Below are 21747 nucleotides of genomic sequence, written 5' to 3'. Positions count from 1 at the left end.
TCTGAAATACAATTTTCTCATCTGAAAAAATATTTTCAGGGTTGCTATAATCAGGAAATGAGAACATATGCATACTACTTAGTACAGGATCTAATGCAAAGAAATACTCTTCTACACATGACCGCAAGATTATTCTCATGATAGATTTTACTTATAAAACCATTTTGCCCAGCTGGGCGTTGGTGGTGCACGCCTTTAATCCCAGCACTCGGGAGGCAGAGGCAGGTGGATCTCTGTGAGTTCGAGGCCAGCCTGGTCTCCAGAGCGACTGCCAGGATAGGCTCCAAAGCTACACAGAGAAACCCTGTCTTAAAAAACCAGAAACAAAAAACCATTTTCCCTTCTAAGAAGTACTTCTAAGGGACAGTCCTTCCTTTCTTTTTTCCTTTTGGTTTTTTGAGACAGGGTTTCTCTGCCCTGGCTATCCACTTTGTAAACTAGGCTGGCCTTGAAGTCAAAGATAATCTGCTTTTGACTCCTGAGTGCTGGGACTAAAGGCATGCACTACCACCACCTATTGGGGCAGTCTTTCTTGAAAAGTCAATCTTTCTGTCTTCACTTCCTTCTCCTGTAAGATTATTAACTCCAGAGCAGGCATACATTAAAAAAAAAAAAAAAAACAAAACCAACTTTATATATGATTCAATTAACAAATTTGTAATATGTTAAACTTGTAATGTTATTTAAAAGTTCATTAATAATACATTAACAATACTATATACATTTAATAGGAAAATGTGGTCGACTGCAGTCGTAGGAACTGAGACAATTTGTATTTATGAGAATACTACTCAATTTGTCAGTTTATTGAGAGGGGTGGATACCAGTTAACAGTTTCTACCAGTGGACTTCTAAATGAAGCCTTAAGTACCTTTAGCCTCTTGAAAAATAAACCAACAAACAAAAAAATGCTGTGCAGTGTGGCGAATGCCAGGACTGGAGATGCAGAGGCAGGTGTATCTCTGTGAGTTCAAGGCCAGCCTGGCCTACAGAGCAAGTTGCAGGACAGCCAAAGCTACACAAAGAAACCCTGTCTTGAAAAACCAAAATCAAACAAAACCTTTTAGCTTTGTTCTTGCCTTCTCTCTGCTTTTCTTCTACATAGCATGCTATATATCCAGCTTTGTAATTAATTCTTTACTAGACTGTAAGCTCCCCAAAGGTGGGCTCAATATCTTAAGAGGCTGGAGAGACCGCTCAGAGAGCATATACTGCTCTTACAGAGGTTGCCAGCACCACGTTACTTCAGTTCCAGGAGATCCAACATTCTTTTTTGGGCTCTGTGGGCACCAGCACACATGGATGGGTGTACACACACACATAAAAATAAATATTAAAAAAAAGAAAATCTCAACAATCCTACTCAGCTGTTGTCTTCCTTTTGGCCACTAATGGTTTCCTCCCAAAGATGAAGTTGTTGACATTTTTAAGTTATGATACTTTTATTTATTATGTGTGTACATGTCCACCACAGTGTGCCTGTAGAGATCAGAGGACAACTTGTGGAAATCATTCTCTTTTCACCACATGGGTCCTGTTAACTGAACTTAGACTTGGGCGTAGGTACCCTTACTTACTGAGCCATTTCAATGGTCCAATAGACGACCACATGCCACAAAGCAGGCTTCTCTTACAACCATGAATAATGAACCAATAATCTAATGAACTGGCTTTTTAGGTGTCTGCATGTCCAGTGAGACTAGGAGGGTTTGGAATGACTAACTGGAAGATTCTGGAACAGATATTTCTCTGATAAAGGCGGTAAGAACTGCCCTTACTATCCTTGGGATGAATGAGGGTATACTTCAGCTATGGAAACCACAGTGACTATGAGGTAACATAAAACCGAAGCTGCTGATGAAACAACTGAAAACACAGAAAGCCAGAACCTGTCTGTGCAAACAAACCATTGGATGAACTCCTTGAACCTTCTGCATCCAGTTTTATTTTCCAGGGGTGAAGTCTCAATATATTGTCGGAACTGGTCTCAAGCCCCTAGGCTGAGGAAACCTTCCTGCCTTGGCTTCCCAGTAGCTGGGGCTCAAGGCACATGCTACTACATTTGAGACTAAAATTGTTATTAAGATAACAGGTAGCTAGTCGTTGATGGCGCATGCCTTTAATCCCAGCACTCGGAAGGCAGAGGCAGGTGGATCTCTGTGAGTTCAAGGCCAGCCTGGTCTCCAGAGCGAGTGCCAGAATAGGCTCCAAAGCTACACAGAGAAACCCTGTCTCGAAGAGAAAAAAAAAAGATAACAGCTAAATTTCCTTATGGCTTGAGGCAGTAACACCCAGGTGGTTCATTTGCTTTATCCTGAGTGATTTATCTTTTTCAGGAATACTTTCATTTCCAAGTGCTTTCAAGTTTTTGTTTGTAGGTTCAATCTATGTGGGAATCTTCCTGTAGTTCACCCAGCTCCTTTCTCAATTTTCACTCTCTTTGTGACCGCTTCCACCTGACTAAACTCAGGGATCTAGCTCAGGGATGATAGTTGGGCTGTCAGATACATAAAGATCTATACATACAGGTAAGGAGGCTGTTTCACTCAGAAAATGTCAATGATACATTACAGTTCCAGACACTGGTTCTTGCTGATTCTGTATCAAAGTGACTAATTTCTATTCTAGATCCTGGTTCCATGGCTTTGTAGTAGCTGAAGTTTCTAGTATCTTCTGCCTCTTTGTAAACCCATGGCCTGTTTCTGTACATGTTAATATGTCATTTTTGTATTAAAAAATGTATGTTCCTGAAATACAGCAATCTAGACAGTCCCCAACCTAACACCTGAAAGCAAATGCCATATGAAAGAACAAAAGAAAGGATAGCCTTTGAGGTAACATAAACTCTATGCCATGTACAGATGGCAACACATCTCAAGGGAACAACACTATTCCAGAGACTGGAGAAAGAGAGACAGTGAGTGAGCAAGCTGTCAGTTCTTGTGGAACAGCAGAGATGTGGCATGTTTTGCCTTGCACCATTTTTACAATCCCAACCCCCACCATTTCACCAGTTCAAGGGAAATACAGCATCAGGTACATATTTGTAAAATGGCAAATTGGCTATAAAAATACATCCCATAAATCATCGTAACACCCAGGCAGTATAATATAAAATGTTTTTAATTGTTTTTGAAAACATTTAAAAAACAATTTGAGCACTTTTAATAAAAAAAGAGAACTGAAATGCTACTGCGATGTTCAACTACTGTAATCTCAGCAGGTACAACAGACAACAAAGCACCGGGGTCTGACTCTGCACTAAATGAGACACACAGCAGGGCTTGCTTTTGTCACCTCAGGTGTAGTAAGCACACTGTAGTACAAGACTGATATCTGAACCTCAGATGCACTGCACAAAACACGTTCCTTCTTGCTCAGTTCAAAAGTCAGTGCTTATTGCAATTATATGCAAAAGTATTTACTTCATGAAGTCTTATCATGATAAAACAGTATGCAAAATGTTTTAAACATCAAAACAATGAAAAAAATCAAGAAAAGAACATATTCAACATCAACTAAGCAGAATTAGTAAACATTAAAAAAGCAAAATAACCTGTGAATAACTATGCTCACCTGGTTAACACAGAGCCAGTTTCAATACAGCCAAGAGGGGAAAAAAAGTGGTTACAGGATTACCTAGTACTGTACAGGATAAGTCAAGAACACTCATGCACATTTTGTGATCATGTATTAACATGGTGAAGCAAACTAAACTTAATTCTTCCTGCTGTAATATTCTCGTGTAAGAGAATAAGAAATAGAAATATCTCATTGAGATCAGTGCACATTGCTACATAAGACAATTTCATCTGTCACTTTGATGATATTTTGTCTTTTCATAATGAAACACATTTAAAAATTTTAATCTGTGGACTGTACTGGTTGCATTTATCCTAAGAGATGTGCCTACCACAGGTTCAACAAATTTAGTGCAATATACGAACCCCAAAAAGTTTGCTGGACGAATTCAGCCAAATTTAAAGAGTTTGCTGCAATACTGTACAGGGGGGGGGTAAAAATCCTCCAGTCTCTATACTTTTTTTTTTTTATCAAAAAAGAATTCCATTATTTGTATATTAGTAGGAAGCTAACAATGTAAACAGGGATTAGAATGGCCTCAAAGTCTCCTTTTCAGAGTCTCTCACTGAGAAAGGCTCCCATCATTTGTTAGAAGAAATCACACAGTTTCCTTTGGGTATTACATACTTTGGTGTGCAGTAGTGCTGTGTCTCAATGTACAGTGAAGAAATAACTAGTATCAAGAAAAAAATCTAACAAATCATTAAATCAAATTAACAGCAAACACACAAATATGCCAGTAACTAGGACATATCCATAGATAAACCTCTGAGCCAACTCTAGCACCATTGATTTATTAGAATATGTTAATACCCTACTTTTTTAAATCTGTTGAACAATGGACCCTTATTAAATTAACCCTTCCATCATATTTGTTAAATATTCGGATTGCAGTCTTTTGATTTATTTTTGAATTAAGGTAAAGAAAAGCTTGGCTAGGTTCAGGAGAGTACAGTGAATGATGTCATGGTAGCTTTTAAGAATTTAAGGTTAACTTTAATCTCTTTAAAATTACCTTGAAACTCACTTATATGAAGCTGCCCACTAGTTTTGTGTTAACATGAAATTCATAAATACTATTCATAAACCAAAATGGGAGCCATAAACACTTTAAAACAAATCCTGAGTGCTTTGCTTCTTTTGCAACTGTGTCCATCACAATAAATAAGTTAAGCAAGTAATAAAATGCTTCTTTTCTTCAAGTACTATTATCACCCCCTTTGTTTTACCAGCGATACAAAGATCTGAGGTTCACACCTCATGTGAGGAAATGCTTTTTTGCTGGGCTCTTAACATTATCTCTTTTCTGCTTGGTGTTTTGCAAAGGATCCATGATCAAACTGTATTACTACATTCAGAGAAGCGAAGGAGTGAGCAAACTGAGGTGGAGGAAAGCTGATTACTAAAGGATACCATGGCAAAAAAGCATTAAAAATAATTCTTTAGTAGAACTTCAGTATGTACAGAGAGCTGTGGTGAAGGAACTAAGGAAAAAACCTCTATTTCCCTTCTAACACTCCAATCTCAACAAGCAAATAATAAAACACGAGACAGCTTCCTAACATGCTTGTATTTCTGCTATTAAATTTCAATGTCTAGTGTGTGTGTAAGAGATGGTGAGGGGAGGGAAGGACAAAAAGAGGGAAGGGGGAGATCAGAGTGGGAGGAAGAGGGGGAGAGAGAGGGGCAGGAAGAGAGAGGGGGAACCAAAGTGTGAGAGCTAGAGAGCTCCATTTTAAAAGCCACCTTTTAAAACTGGACTAATGCAATGTCACAAATAAATGGCTACTAGTTTTCCTCTTAAAATTTTTAGTGCAGCTTTTACTTTCCTTAAATTAACATTTGTTTTCCATTATTTTCTCCTACATAAGCCCTTCATTGTGGGAGTAAATGGTTCCAAAGCCCCAGAAAGTCCTACAGAGATTTCTCATTCTACAGTAGCTTCATGTTTCAAGCTTAAATATTTATAATAACCTGAATATTATCCCTGTTTTAAGGAAGACTCTCTTGCCTACAGTTTACCTTAGCTATGATTTCATACCTAAAAGATAATGCCAACAACAAAACAGCCTATGACTAAAAATGGATGGTTTCTTTCAAATTCCATGTAGATCAACTGATGAACTAAAATAAACTTATACAAAATAAAGACCCAGACTGCTCTTGTAAAAAGCTGGATTCTTTACTAGCAAATGTGATTAAATGGGGAACATTATAAAATTTAAAACCTAATACTTGCTCTACAGCCTACTGTCTTCAGAAACTTGTCCAGAACTGAGGCAAGTCTAACCATTTCCTACTGAAGAAGAAACCACTTCTGCAGCAAACGCTTTTAAAATGTCACAATTAATAGTGTTTCTGCTGCGGGAGGCACTTCCATTAAGACAAATACAATACATATGTCTTTAGATACAGTGTGCTACATATTATAAAACACAATTTATCCCAACATTTCAACAGTAGGCTGGTCCTTGCTTTCTATCCATTCAAAACCTGATGAAGTCATAGAGTTCATTGACTCACTGCAAATCTGTTGAAACAGTGGGTCATTCTTTAATTCTTCCAGTGTGGCTTCATCATCTTGTCCCTGCTGACGACCTGGATCAAACAGTAGATTTGGGTCTAAGGTGTTCAAATCATTGATGCTGCCTGAGAGGTCAGTAGACAACCTGATGTCGCTAGGGAAATCAGATGCAGTGTTGGTGAGATCAGATGCTACCTGACCTCCCAGCTGCTGGCTGGTTTGCAGGTTGTCTCCACTTAACAGGTCTTTAACAGTGCTATTGAAATCTAATTGCTGTTCTCCAATTTCAGATTGTGCTTGATTATCTCCAGGAGAAAAACTGATCTGATCGGTGCTATTACTTTTGGTGAGGTAAGATGGTGTTTGAAATTCATAAACTGAAGTGCTGGAATCGATCATATTTTGTGAATTGGCACTAGGAAAAACAGGGGAAGTTTCCAAAATCTGAGTGAGATTCATCCGGGCTGTGTAATTGGAGGGCATGTTGTTCATTCCCAAACCTCTCACTGCATCATCATTGTCAGAATCAAGTTTACTCAACAAAACATTTGTGATTTTTTTACTGTTTGTTTGCTTCTGCAGAGCGTTTGGGAAAGCTGTCTGCATCATGACTGTCAAGGGAACTGACTGACTCCTTTGAGCTATGTTGTTGGCACATGCATCTGTGTGAACATTTGTGAAAACATGAACTTCTGGGGTTACTGGACTTCCAAAGGGGGTTACATTAGACCGTGGGATATTAGACACAGGATAGAGGGTGCTTCCACTAAGATTCCGTTGGCGATGGACAGCAGGGCTCACACTCCGGCACCTGAAGGTGTTGCTGGCAGATGAATTAGTTCCTTTATTATCAAGAGGAGCAGGGACTGCAAACCCTTCTTGCTTGTTGGTGTTTACAGTGGCACCTTGATGCTGCACAGGAGAGACGGGAGTCAAACGACCAAAATGAGTGTCATGGTGTCTGGACTGAGACTGATATGACTGTCCGGGCACAGCAAAGGCATGGGGTTTTCTGAAACGATCTTCTACTAGTTCCTGATAGCTTGGGAGAATGCCATGACCAGAAACTGATGAATTACCAACCCCACCATACCCATTATTCATCCATTCAAGCTTGGTTTTATCAGGGTGCGTGGCCATGGGTCTTTGCATTGGTTTCACAGGACTGCTCGAGACAATGCTGGCATCGTGATAAGCCATACTGGAGCTTATTGGAGTGAATGCAAATGGATTCCTGCATTCAACAGGGCTTGGAGGGACGCTACTGCTGCAATTAGAATGAGGAGTACCAATGGGTGTGTGTCGGCTACTTCCTAAAGCACTGTCCACAGGTGTTGTCTGGGCAAGCCTGGAGCAAGGGCTCTCCCGTGACAGACTTTGAGACCCAGCAATCATTTCAGATGTTGGAGTTGGGGTTGGGGTTGGGGTTGGGGTAGGAGTGGGTGTAGGTGTAGGTGTGTGAATTGGAGTGCCATTGCTATGGATTGGATGATAGAAGTGGGCGCTGGAAGCATGAGATGACATTGGAGCTCCTGGAGTTACTGACTGACTCTGAAGGGACATTCCTAGGCAGTTACCATAAGAATGTGAATTATTCATTGACATTTGCTGCTCCATAAGCACCAGCTCTTCCACAATGCTATCTTGTGTAAGTTCATCATCAAAAGGAAAGTAGCTTTCATTTGTCTGGGAAACAGAAGACTCAAACTCTTTCAGTTCGGACTGCAATGGTAACTGATCTGAAGACTGTGCTTGTATTTGATTCAAAGAAGATTCTGGTATCCGGCTATGTAGCTGCTGACTGTATGTGTCCTGTGGCATCCCTTCTAATTCCCAAACAGATTTCTCTAAATCATGGATATCAGAATGCTCAGGAATTGTCATAACACTAACATCTTGCTGTTGCTCACAGCTGGCAGCTATGAAGTCAGAGTCCTTAGTAACTTGTTGCCATTCGCTAGGATTAAAGCTGCCATCTGACTTTGACTCATGGTCTAAGAGAAAGACGCTCCCTTCAAGCTTGACTTTTACATCTGGGGACGATGATGGTGTTGTTTGCTGCTCCAGAACTGATTCACTGGCAACAAGAGTAGGGTTCAAGGGCTGATCCTCTAAAATGTGTGAACTGACACTGATTGACACCTTGTTAGGAATCTGAGCACCTGCTGTTGAACTTTCTGTTTTCCCTGAATGTGGAACCTTTTGGTCCTTCTTAACAGTGCCCGGTTTCTGACCTTCTATGGTAACTGCAGAAAGCTGTTCCACAATTGGTTTCTTTACAGGAGGGACCTGAGACTCTTGCAGTGTAGCAGATAGTCGTTTTCTTGGACTTTTAGTGCATAATTTAGAGTCTTTATTTACTGAGTCACCATTAGATGGTGAGCTGGTGCTGGTGAAAGGTAAGTTCTGAGTAGCAACCGAGAGAGTAACAGTGCTTTGATTATTGCCTGCTGGGATGCCTGGCAGAATTTCATTACAGCGACTTTTACATTTGGTCCTCTGGTCACAGACCTTAGTTGCTTTTACTTCAATGACACCTTCATTGGAAGGTTTTGGTACTGCTCCATCTGTATTACTTTTCTGCCCCCAAAGGGCACTAGGTGTTGTTAGGGGAGCTTTACTCTCCTCAGAGTTCTCTTGGCACTGTAGAGGATGCTCATCTGATGAACCTTCTGGTTCCATTTTGACTTCCACAGCAGAAGTTCCCCCAGCATTGCTGGCCCTGGACCCAGGAGACTGAAGGGAAACAACAGAACCATTCTTGATCTGAGGAATGCTCTTTGACTCCTCTGTTGTTCCACTAGCACTGCTGGCTGAGGCAGACTGTTTTAGAGGGGCATTATTGTTACTGGGAGTGAGGGATATCGTTGTCATTTTCACCACATTTAGAGAACTCACGTGTGATGCAGGTACAACGGCAGTTTTGATGGGACTGCTAGTAAAGAGCACAGTTGTAGGAGAGCGGATGGTGAGTGCACTGCTGTTTGCTGGCTTGGGTAGGATTTGAGGGTAGCGGTGCCGGGCAGAACGGTCCCCACCAGGACTGGCTGGAACGTTCTGAGGAGTCTTTGGTGTCTGTTTCACAGACTGCATGTGCTGAGTGACCACCTGTACATTGAGGGGAAGAACCTTGCCATCAGGAGAACTCATTGGACTTGGTGAAGTTACTAACTGCCTGGTCCTCTGGACCTGGAGAAAATGTAGAAAACAAAATGTCCATTTTAATAAGTCCAGGATACAACAGTATGTTGTACATCTATATAGTATTGAAGGATTTATTAAGTATTAATTAAAAAGAAATAAGGTAGTTTTAATGTTAGAACAGAGTTCTTTTGGATCATTTTGTATACAAGTAGACCCTCAAATATAACCACAATGCAATATAATTATGAAATATAGTAACACACAGGAAAAAATAGGTTACTTCCCAGTTAACAAGACAAAATATTTGCCTAACTAGTGGTTGAATAAGATTACAGGGAGATCTTAGAGATGTAATCACAAAGACAGGTAAACTCTAAAGTATCTATTGGATTGTGGTCTAAGAAGACAGCTCACTCCTGGGAAACTTTTTTTTTCTTAAAATTATTTATTTATTATATATACAACATTCTGCTTCCATGTATATCTGCACAGCAGAAGAGGGCACCAAATCTTATAACGGATGGTTGTGAGCCACCATGTGGTTGCTGGGAATTGAACTCAGGACCTCTGAAAGAACAGTCAGTGCTCTTAACCTCTGAGCCATCTCTCCAGCCCCACTCCTGGGAAACTTTTAGAGTCTTAAAAACCACTGTGGAACTCTGGGCAGTGAGTTCGAAGCCAGCCTGGTCTAGAGATCGAGTTCCATGACAGGCTCCAAAGCTACATAGAGAAACTCTGTCTCGAAAAACGAAAGAAAAAAAAAAAAAGAAAAAAAAATCCAATAATAATGTAAGGTTATCACTTTACTTAGTAATACACAGTTGCATTTGAAAAGTTACCTCACTATAGTGTTAGTTGTGTGATAGTGATCTAAACAATATTCTACTCCTATATCCATCCAGCTAATCACAGAAGCAGGCTCACATTAAATTGTAAAATCATTAACACTATATTATAATTTGGTTTACTTCAATATTCAGAACAACATTTAGGCTCCCAAAAGTTTATATTTTCTTGACTCAGCCAGAGATGAAACGACTTTTAAATGGATTTATTCTTACTAAAGTTCTGACTGGTTATATGCACATTTTACATATCTTCATTCTTTCTGTCTGCATTTCTGTTAGGTTCAGAGTTTGCTTTTCCTCAGCAATACACATTTGAAATGAAAGACAAATGACTGAAGCAGGGAGACTGGTCATAAACCATTTTATGATTATAGCTACACATACCCTTGCCTTCTTCTCACCTGACACTTAAAATAAATGACTTCCCACCATCTCAGAAAGGCCAAACTCTACTAATAATATTACCGGAATGGGACTAGGGACAGCTGCCACCACAATTCCAATGGGCTGGGGAGAAAGGATTGCAGGGTTTCCATTGGGGAGATTAGACACTCCGTTGGCTGTAGTGCCTTCTGTTTTTTTTGCTGAAGCGTCTCCTGGCAATGGGGATTGTAGTTTCTGTTCTTGCTGCTTTTTTTGAATTTTCCGTTGCAACTGTTGCTTAGCATCAATTGGAGAGGGCAAAGTCTTTACTTGAGGTTGAAAAGAATTACTTTCAGCTGTAGGTATAAAAGCAGAAGGCTGGGGAATTCCTTTAAGTCCTGAAAATAAACACAAAGGAGAGCTAAAATAAATGCTGTCTTTTGTGGAAGGCCGTATTAGTCAGTTTCTTTGAGTATGTAGCCATCTACTGGACAAAGCAACTAAGCCAGAACACGCTAATTCACATCTTATTTACAAAGCAAAGGAATAGAATTCTATTTGCATTTCCATTAGCAAGATTCTGAAATCCTAAAATATGGTTTGACCAGGCCAGTTTCAGTTAAGTAAACAATGCAGACAATTTTAAAAGATTAGCTATATCATAAATGTGGGGACATTAACAAAAATACATGCTGACAGAGCATTTTTATATTGTATTAGATGCCAACAAATTTTCCTATCCCTTTCTGTAATTGGGATGAAATTAATAAATTTATATCATTTTAATATTCAACCCATAAGGATAACCTATAAATATTCACTAAAACCACTCCATAGCCTAGAAAAATTTATGTGGGGAAAACAAGTTTTTAATCTTACCAGAAATTCACAAAAATATGAACCATTATTTTAATTGTTACTTTATGATTATTCCATGTGACCTAGAGAAATTAAGAAGCAGAATTTCTAATGTTAAGGCATTTTGAAAAGTGTTACTGAGAAAACTTTTAAAAAGAGTAGTAAGATAGCAGAAAAAAAGCAAGATATAAATTTTAAGAAAACTGAGTATGTAATAAAGTACTTTTACAAAGCCCATTTCATACTTAGAGGTGGCACTAAGGGAGTAAGGAAGTCCCAGTGTGCTGTGGAGGAGCAGGATAGCCTGCTCTCACACCTTGTCTTCTGTCCCCAGCCAGGTTCTGCCTTCGTCACCCTAGTTACAGCCACAACTTGGTGCGGGTGGGGGAGGAAGGCTAGAAGAACAGAAAGACACAGGAATTCTCTTCTGCCAACTCTGGTTGGTGATCCTTCGTTTTTGAATCTCTACTTTTCTTTTAAATAATGTAATTATTGTTTTTTTTCCCTTTGAACTCAGCCTTACTGCTTCCTCTGGCTCTGTCTCGGCTTTCTTCCCAGCACCTGCACCCAGGAGAGCCTCTGCCAATGGCTCACCGCTTCCTGCCTTATCCTCTTGCCAGCCTCTCTGCACAGGAAAGAGTTCCTACAGCTGACTCACAAAAAGGACATTTGTAACAACCTGTCCTTAAGACAGACACTATATTTATAAAAACAAATTCAAAGGGTGAAAATATTTGTCATGAATATTCTTTTAAAAATTTACTAGGAGTTAACAAAATTTCAAGAGATTTAAAAAGTTTTCAGTATTGATATAATTGGCAAAAAGTTTAGTGTTTCCATATTGCTTTTAAATATGGAAATTACATGTGTAATTTTAACACATTTAAAATATTTATTAATGAGTGTTTTGCTTTCCTGTATGTGCATGCCTGGTGCCTGCAAAGGTCAGAAGAGGGCTTCAGATCCCCTGGAACAGGAGTCACAGATGATTATGTGCTCCTCCTATGTCGTCCTGGGAACAGAACCTAGGTTCTCTGCAAGAGCAGTTATGTGCTCTTAACTGCTGAGCCATCTCTCCTCCACTTGACACTTATTCCTCAAAAATCCTCTCCTCTTTCGTCAGTCTTGCAAATAATGGGAAATAGGTGGAGCAGCCTCCTCCACAGAAGTCTAAGCCCCATCCACAGAGGAGCCCTTCCCACTACCAGTGGGGAGAGTACAAAGACAGCAGAGTGTTCTGAAGGCTCCACACCCTTCCTTCAACGTCTTATTTTTCCAGATGGTAAGAAGGTAGTTGAGCTAACTGAGGTAACCCTGGCTTTGGAGACTGGCGAACAGGGTTTAAATCTAGATGCATTATTTATCTGTCCAAGGACAAACCATTTCACCTCCCAGAGTCTGCTTCCTAGAATGAAATCTTCCATTTCACTGGCCTACTAAGGGAATAATGGGAGGTAACATATATGTGAGCTACTTAGCTACAAACTATGGACTTACTGAGCACCACCATGCTTGTGTCTAATTAAGTGAAAAGTCAGGTTTGGTCACATACAGTTTATACTTGGGAAGGAAAAGTTATGACTAGTTACTGTGAGAGGCTGTTTTGCTGATACTGGCTCTCAACTGGTGGTAAAATGAGGAGGAAAGATTACATACATACATACACACTACAAATAGTAATGAAGAGGAAAGATTACATACATACATACACACTACAAATAGTAATGAAGAGGAAAGATTACACACATACACACTACAAACTAATTTTCTTCAGGAAAAATGTGCCTCAGATTTAAAAATATTTAGATTTAACTTAGAATTATCTTGGAATACAAACTTTGTATTAATACTCTGTTCACAGAAATAATTTTCTAAAGTAATGTAATTTATTCAGTCTACAATATCAGGTATAACTGAATAAGGCATTTAAATTTTTTCATCAAAATCGATACTTTACACACAGCTATTAATTTAACAGTGCATCAGATGTTTCAATAATAATATTAATTGCTAAAATTGTCAGTCTAAAAACTTCTCTTTGAATTAAAATTCTCACTTAAACTGCATTAAAAAAAGATTCTCAGACTTAACTGAGATAACTTAGTTATCTTAACTGAGATAACTCAGTTAATAGCACTGGCTGCTCTTCCAGAGGACCCGGGTTCAATTCCCAGCACCCACATGGGAGCTCACCCCTGTCTGTAAATCCAGATCCAGGGGATCTGACACCCTCACACAGACATACATGAGGGCAAAACACCAGTGCACATAAAATAAAAGTAAATAAATTTAAAAATTTTTCTCTTGCAGTTAGGTGTGGTGAACACCTTGGAGATAGAAGTAGTACAACTTCTGTAAGTAAAGATAAGCCTGGTCTATAGTACAAGCCCCAGGACAGCCTGAGCTCTATGCAATAGAGATCCCATCTAAAAACAAACAAACAAGACAAAATGCTTGCTATTTTAAAGTACCACTTCACAAAGTTTATTACTTATGAAACTAGGTAACCACTCATGGTGCTCAAGATTGTTTTATTTACAAGCTTAATTTCTGGGATAGGAGCCTAGCTGTTGTTGGTTTTGTTTGCTTTTTTTTTTTTTTTTTTTTTTTTTTTTAAAACTCTTTCATTCTTTTGCTCTTTGGGGGCCCCACCACCCGATCTCAAATAAATACACAAAGAATTTTTTTTTCCCCAGACAGGGTTTCTCGGTGAAGCTTTGGAGCCTATCTTGGCACTTGATCTGTAGATCAGGCTGGCCTTGAACTCACAGAGATTACCTGCCTCCTGAGTGCTGGGATTAAAGACATGTGCCACCAATGCCCGGCCTACACACATGATCTTATTCTTTCTTATGAATGCCTGGCCTTAGTTTGGCTTGTTTCTAACCAGCTTTTCATAATTTAAATTATCCCATCTACCTATGGCTCTGGGCTTTTAATTTTCTCTCTTTCTGTATATCCTTTCTTTCCTTCTTATTCCATGTCTGTATGTGTAGCGGGCTGGCCCCTTCTTTTCTTGTTCCTTCTTCCTCTCCACCTATATTCCTACTTATTCTCTCTGCCTGCCAGCCCTGCCTATCCTTTCTTGCCAAGCTACTGGTCGTTCAACTGTTTATTAGACCAATCAGTTATTTCAGACAGGCGAAGTATTATAGCTTCACAGAGTTAAACAAATGAAACATAAAAGGATGCAAGACACCTCTGCATCATTAAAGCAAATGTTCCACAGCATAAACAAATATAACACATCTTAAAATAATATTCCACCACATCTAGCACATAATTTTAAAATTTAATTTTATTTTACTAATTTAGACACATAGTATATTCTTTACATTTAAAAACAGCCATTTTTTTAAATTAAAAAAAGTATTGATGCTGGGCAGTGGCACGCAGGTCTCTGTGAGTTTGAGGCCAGCCTGGTCTACAAAGAGTTTCAGGACAGCCAGGGCTATTACACAGAGAAACCCTGTCTTGGAAAAACAAAAACAAAACAAAACAACTCTCTCTCTCTCTCTCTCTCTCTCTCTCTCTCTCTCTCTCTCTCTCTCTCTCTCTCTCTCTCATACACACACACACACACACATTTATTCTAGCAGAGCAATATACAAAAGTATAGGATTAAGCACTACATTTAACAATACAGTTTTTATTTTGTCGGCTTAGTAAAACATCTGCATTTCGTGTGAATTGGAATAAGAATGAACTCATACAGATACTAAAATGATGAAGCTCTTCGGTCAAATTCTTCATTAATAAATGCTTTAAACTTTATTCATTTACTTATGGGTGCACATTTGCCACAGAGTGAATGTAGAGATCATAGGTCAGTTCTCTCTCTCCATCATGCAGGTTCTGAGGTTTGAACTCAGATCATAAGGCTTGACAAAGAGCCCTTACCTACTCTGCCATCTTACTGGCCCCAAGCTCTCCTTTTGCTACCAGCTCTAAATATAGCAATGTGGTCAGTTTCCATACCTGCTGGTGCTGCTGCCATCACAGTCAGAGCTGCCATTGACTTGGTGCCAATATAATGACTCTTTACAAGGAAGTGGGCTAATTCCAAGACTGTGTCAAATGGCTGGCTTAACACTTTCTGGGCCCACTCACACACAAGACGGCAAGCAGAAGAGATAACTTCCTCATCAATGTTTTGAAGCTGCGCAGATGGTTCAACTCCTTCCAACTATAGAAAGAGGAAAAGTTAACTTTACAAAATAGTAATAATAATAATTTCAGAGAAATTAAGTTGAAGTACATTGAAGATATGCATTCTTATTGGAAGATACAACATATATCTCGGGTCAAAACAGTATGAAAGAGTTGTGGGCAGACATGTAACAGCTTTGAATATATGAGTGAATCAGTAAAGAACAGTCAGTCAAGTGCAGGGTTAATATAGTACTTTAAATGACAGCTAAAGCCTGGTGTGGTGGCGCACATCTTTAATCCCAGCACTTGAGAGGCAGAGGTAGATAGATCTCTGTGAGTTTACAGTCATTGTAGTCACATAGTGAGTTCCAGGACAGACAGGATTATATATAGAGTCCCTGCCTTAAAACACCTGCCCCCCAAAGCCCCAAAACAAACAAACAAAAAAATGGCAGCCAGGCACAAATAAATTTTTGATAGTTCTAAAGCTTTATCTAGTATCAGTAAAAACTACATTGCTGAGTAGTCATTTTCTAGAGAGGTCATACTTTAGCCATCCTACAAATTTTCCTTCCATATGCATATAGGTATCATCAACATACATTATGGACATATCTATAAATTAGCAATCTTAGGTCTTTATTCTCCTGAATTTCATGTTTATGTAGGTAATTTGTTTCTGTTGAGGGGGGTTCAAGATAAAGTCTCTCTGTGTAGCTCTGGCTGTTCTGGAACTTACTCTGTAGACCAGGCTGGCTTTGAACTCACAGAGATCTGCTCACCTCTGCCTCCTAAGTGCTGGAATTAAAGGTGTGCGCCACAACTGCCCAGTCATGCAGGTAAATGTTACTAGTATCTTTTGGCCACTGTGGGTGATTTTTCTCTCTCTTCTTATTTATTTGTAGGAAGAACAGTTCTCAGGTCTTGATTTTAAAGGTACATTTATCTTTATTAAAAAGAAATGGTAGAATTCTTACCCCATCTCCAGTTTTATGAAAGTCAAGGTTGGGCAGTGTTGGCATATGAACAAAAGCTTTTTTCCTTAGTCCACTGTAGCAATATGTGATAAAGAGTTAAGATCGAAACCACTTTAAATGACAAGGACTGCCTATATAGATAGCACTTGAGAAGGAACTGTACATGAAATGACAATACAAATCACCAGGAAATAACATCTGCTTTCTGAATTCGTTAGTAAAAACACAATTTACTAGTAGAAACTCACAATACTTTCATTCAAAAATAAATATTTCTTGTAGAATGTTCAGTATTAGCATCTTAAATGAAAGGATTTCCATCTGTTATAACATTATGAATAAATGTTCCCACTATGCAGTGCCAGCTACAGGTCACAGGGAAGGAACCAGCAGATGGAAACCTGGCAAAGGGAAGGGAAACTTGAGTCCAGGGCACAGAGACAAAAACAACTCTTAAGAGTATCACAAGGGCTTTAACCTTTACATTTCTTTTTTCCACTGAAACATACAGGATTATCACCTGTAACATGCCAAAGACACATCAAGACCTTTTCTGTCTTGTATTCAGGAAATAAGGGTAGAGTGGTCCAAATGCACCTGTGACTCTTTTAGAAAAACAGCCTTCCCCCTTGTCCCTTTCTCTTAATTGCCACAGTAGCTAATTTAAGGCCTTAAAAAGGCCAAGAGCTAAGCAAGGAAGAATGCATTTCTAATAAAAGATAGTCTCTACTTTATATCTCCTAGGAGCATAAAATCCTTAAATAAATTCTTAATTTTCACTCCCTTATTTCTGTTTGCTTATACATATTTCTCTGTCATAAGAAGGGCCTTTTCTATGCCCCACTTTCATGACTACCAGAAAAATAAAGTGAATACTGATCTTTCATCACAAAACAATAACATTTTGAGTGTATTATTAATGTTATTATTATTTTTCTTTAACCAGGGAAATTCCCATGTTTCTGAGAGGAAGGAAAGAAGATAAGCTAACATCTTTTCCCACTTTTATTGCTATAACTTAGTTACTAAATACACCATTTCTTAATTTTTATTGTTAAAGCAAAGTGCTGGATAATAACAAAGTAATAAAAGGGGCTGGAAAGATGGCTCAGTGCTTAAAAGCATTTGTATGTCTTCGAGAGAACCTGGATTTGGTTCCCAGAACCCACCCACACTTTGAGGCTTACAGCTACCTGTAACTCCAGTTCCAGAGGATATAACACCTTCTCCTGGACTCTGAGGGCACATGCACACACATGTGGTATACATACATGTACACAGGTATACACACAAAAATATGAACAAAAACAGGTAAGAGAAAAATTAAAATGATAAAAGATAAAATCAGAATCTTTTTTTTTGAGACAGGGTTTCTCTGTGGCTTTGGAGGCTGTCCTGGAGCTAGCTCTTGTAGACCAGGCTGGTCTCGAACTCACAGAGATCCACCTGCCTCTGCCTCCCTAGTGCTGGGATTAAAGGCGAGCGTCACCAACGCCCGGCCCCATAAAATCAGAATCTTAATAAGCTCACAAACCATTTGCTATTTCTTACGTAGTTTGGTAACAGCTGGGGAGTTAACATTTGCAGTTATTCTTCTAAGGATTTTGAGCTATTTATTTGTTGATTCACATTTATTCCTAAATGTAGTTGCCAACTGAGTTGCAACAACAGATGAGCCAAAAGAGATTAGTGATAGCACTCAGATAAAGGATATTTAGATTTGCCTCTAGTGCCCAAACGGCGTGCCTTCATGTTTGGAAATACGTTTTTCATGATTTTTCCGAAGTCAGCAGCACTTAATGGATGGTAACCAAGATTGTCACAATAGCTCCTGCAAAAGAAGAACAGACCAATTCAAAAAGTGACAGAATTCATCATCACACAGTATGGTGTTACTTCAAAACACCTTTGGTAAAGTGAAGCAATGAACCTTCCAGTAATTCATAAGAGTTTATGAACTCTCATTCTTGGGAGCTGCATATTAAATTCAGATTGAATTTGCTGGACTCACTCTAAGGGTCTACAGTACTGTTTTCAATAGCATCTGGGAAACACGTACAGAGACACGATGTTGCTAAAGTTTCCAGCTCTGGTCAAACTCAGGGTCCTAAATGAGTACATGTAACAGGATTATAATTTCTAAACACATATCAGGTTCACACACAGAGATAATTTTTAACCTTACATCATGAATGTCAGAAATCACCGTTAATACCATCTCATGGTATGTGAACTAAAAGAGTCCTTAAAGATCATCTGTCTATGTGTACCAACATTTTTATTCCACTGATAAGGCTGACAACAAGAAGCCCTGAAGGGCCAGAGTCACCCTTTCCATTTGTATCCCTTTAGAACTCAGTTATAGCTTAACCTCGTGTTATACTCAGAAATGGTCATACTGTTAAACAGTGAGTTACCTCACGTGAGTCTCTCCCCCGATTGGACAGCTCTACTGTAAGGTGGCCTGCCTATCTAGATTTCAGTGGCTTTATTTTATTACTTATTTATTTTTGGTTTTTCGAGACAGGGTTTCTTTGTATTGCCTTGGAGGTTGTCATGGAACTCAAGCTGTAGACCAGGCTGGCCTTGAACTCACAGAGATCGGCCTGCCTCTGCTTCCTGAGTGCTGGGACTAAAGGCATGCACCACCAACACCGGGCTAAGGTTTTATTTTTAGAGAAAGAATTTCATTATTACCATTGGAAAATTCTGAATAGTCAAAGATTCTGTTTAAAGTATAATTTATGGAGCATTTATAGGATACACCCAGCCATGAGTTTGAAATGAGGGTTTGAAATGGGTCATGGCAGGCCAAATGAAGATGCTGGTTAGTTTACATCTCATTTTCCTGCTTTAACCACAGGGTTCATCAAGCAGGATTTGGTGTCAATTAACAGCTTACCTATAGTTAGGTTATTTTAGGCAACCAATAAAAAGTAAAGAACAAAGAATGTTCTTTTTATAGGATAACTAACTCTAACATATTTTTTTTCCCCCCAAGACAGGTTTCTCTGTGTAGCCCTGGCTGTTCTGGAACTCACTCTGTAGACCAGGCTGGCCTCAAACTCAGAGAGAACCGCCTGTCTCTGCAACCCCTCCCCATAGTGTTGGGATTAAAGGAGTTCACTACCACTTACCAGCTAACATCATTTTTTTTTTAAATTTATTTATTTATTATGTATACAGTGTTCTGCCTGCATATATGCCTGCAGGCCAGAAGAGGGCACCAGATCTCATTACAGATGATTGTTGGCCACCATGTGGTTTCTGGGAATTGAACTCGGGACCTCTGGAAGAGGAGGCAGTGCTGTTAACCTCAGAGTCATCTCTCCAGCCCCAGACAGAGGTTATCACAGAAAATCATAACTGGTCAAAATGTAGAGAGAAAGTGACCATGGAGAATCCATTTCCAAATAGGACATCTATACCACCTTATACCCAAAGCTCAGGAATCATCACAGAAGGAATAGAAAAACTGTAAGAGCCTGAAGACTGAGATGACTACTTTGAAAGTCTCTTCTGGTCATGACAGGGATGGTATACCCATGAACTTTTTACAGCTATGGCTGCCTGTAGAAGACCACAGTAGCCAACATTCTAGCACAGATGGGGGCGGAGTTCACAAGGCCCCTCTTCTAGTTGAGGAGTTAAGGGTAGCAGATGGCTGTAGAGGGAGAGAAGTCATCTTTAGGGATGAGCCCACTGCTTGGTTGTACATATTCCACTGGTCAACCTTATATCCATGTGTATATATGGGCAACACCAATGGATTCAGAAGAAAGCATGAATTTGAGAGGGAGATGTGGGAGGGAACATGAGTAGGAGGGTGGGGAAGGGAGAGATGGATATGGACAAAATGTATGAAATTCTCAAACAAACAAAAAACTCACTCCCTATCCAATTCTTGATATCTCAGCTAGAGCAGTAAGACAAGTAAAAACAGGAGACAAAAAAGAATTATTCCTATGTGAAGATGCCATGATTCTGCATTTAAAATGTAGACCCTAAAAAATCTTGAATCTGATATTTTCAGTAAAGTATTAGGATATAAAACTACCACACCCAAAAAAGAGTTGCTTTTCTATATACCAGTAACGAACATGCTAAATAAAAACTAGGAAAAACATTCTACTTATAATAATTTAATGCTTCCTTATCCTATATTCATCAATATACTTAGGAATAAATCTAATCAAGGACACAGAAGACCTCTGCATGAGAACTAAGACACTGAATAAAGAATTTGTGGAAGTGACACAGTGGAAATAGCTCTCTCATGGACATGGTTTGGCAGAATATTGTGAAAATGGCTACATTACTAACAATGATCTACAGATTCAATGTAATTTCCATCAAAATCCCAATGAAGTTCTTCACAGAACTCAACTAATCTGCAAATTAATGGCTCGAGATTGGAAGTGTTACTAGTCCCTCTTAAAAATGTGAAATTTCAATCTCTTTTATTTAAAAAAGCATTGACATTTCTTGATTTCAAAGCAAAATTCACTATCATTTAATAGTAAGAGAATATTTTTAGGAAAATATTAACTGCTTTCATGCATTAGGGTCACATTTTCACAAATGGAGGTGATATTTCTGTTAGTGATTTAAGTTGTTGAATAGTGCAAGGCCAACACTTCATGAATGCATGAAAGTCACCAGTCTCTTCCTAGTCTACCACGAAAACATCATTTGTTGGGACTACAGGGATGGCTCAGAGATTTAGAACATTGGCTGCTCTTCCAGAAATGCTAAGTTCAATTCCCAGCAACCACATGGCAGCTCACAACTATATATATATATATATATATATATATATATATATGTATGTTATATATATAAATATATATATTATATATATATAATATATATATATATATGTGGATCTGAAGCCCTCCTTAGGTGTGCAGGTGCACTTGAAGACAAAACAACCATATTAATACAATACATAAATAAAACTTAAGAAAAAAATCATTTGTTGCCGGGCAACAAAGGCATGTGTTGCACGCCTTTAATCCCAGTACTTGGGAGGCAGAGGCAGAGGCAGGTGGATCTCTGTGAGTTTGAGGCCAGCCTGGTCTACAGAGCGAGCGCCAGGATAGGCTCCAAAGCTACATAGAGAAACCCTGTCTTGAAAAACCAAAAAAGAATAGTCAAATACTTGCCCAGGTCATAGAAGCTTATTGACAACATCTATTTTTTTTTCATCTTCAACTCACAGTTTCTTCAATATATCATACAAGTGTTCTTTTATTGAATTCAGATTTATTTCTTAGATGTTCCAGAATGTTTTCTCTAT

At 38.9% G+C, this 21747-nt stretch overlaps 1 protein-coding gene across 4 annotated transcripts in view; it reads right to left on the bottom strand.

Moving 5' to 3' along the window:
• Window positions 1–3105: 3105 nt before the first annotated feature.
• Window positions 3106–21747, bottom strand: part of Rfx7 (regulatory factor X7) — an 82310-nt gene continuing 63668 nt past the window's right edge. For all 4 annotated transcript variants that reach the window (XM_027411186.2, XM_035443800.1, XM_027411185.2 and 1 more), the window contains 5 exons: window positions 18163–18279; window positions 16449–16533; window positions 15298–15505; window positions 10564–10859; window positions 3106–9295 (listed from right to left, as the gene is read on the bottom strand). In XM_027411186.2, coding sequence (XP_027266987.1) covers window positions 6023–9295; window positions 10564–10859; window positions 15298–15505; window positions 16449–16533; window positions 18163–18279 — 3979 coding nt within the window. In that variant the 3' untranslated portion in view covers window positions 3106–6022. The remainder of the gene's footprint in view (window positions 9296–10563; window positions 10860–15297; window positions 15506–16448; window positions 16534–18162; window positions 18280–21747) is intronic.

This window comes from Cricetulus griseus, chromosome 4 (genome assembly GCF_003668045.3).
Source record: "Cricetulus griseus strain 17A/GY chromosome 4, alternate assembly CriGri-PICRH-1.0, whole genome shotgun sequence".
Taxonomy (NCBI): Eukaryota; Metazoa; Chordata; class Mammalia; order Rodentia; family Cricetidae; genus Cricetulus; species Cricetulus griseus.
Note: the sequence above shows the minus strand (reverse complement) of the source record. Positions and strands in the feature narration are given on the sequence as shown.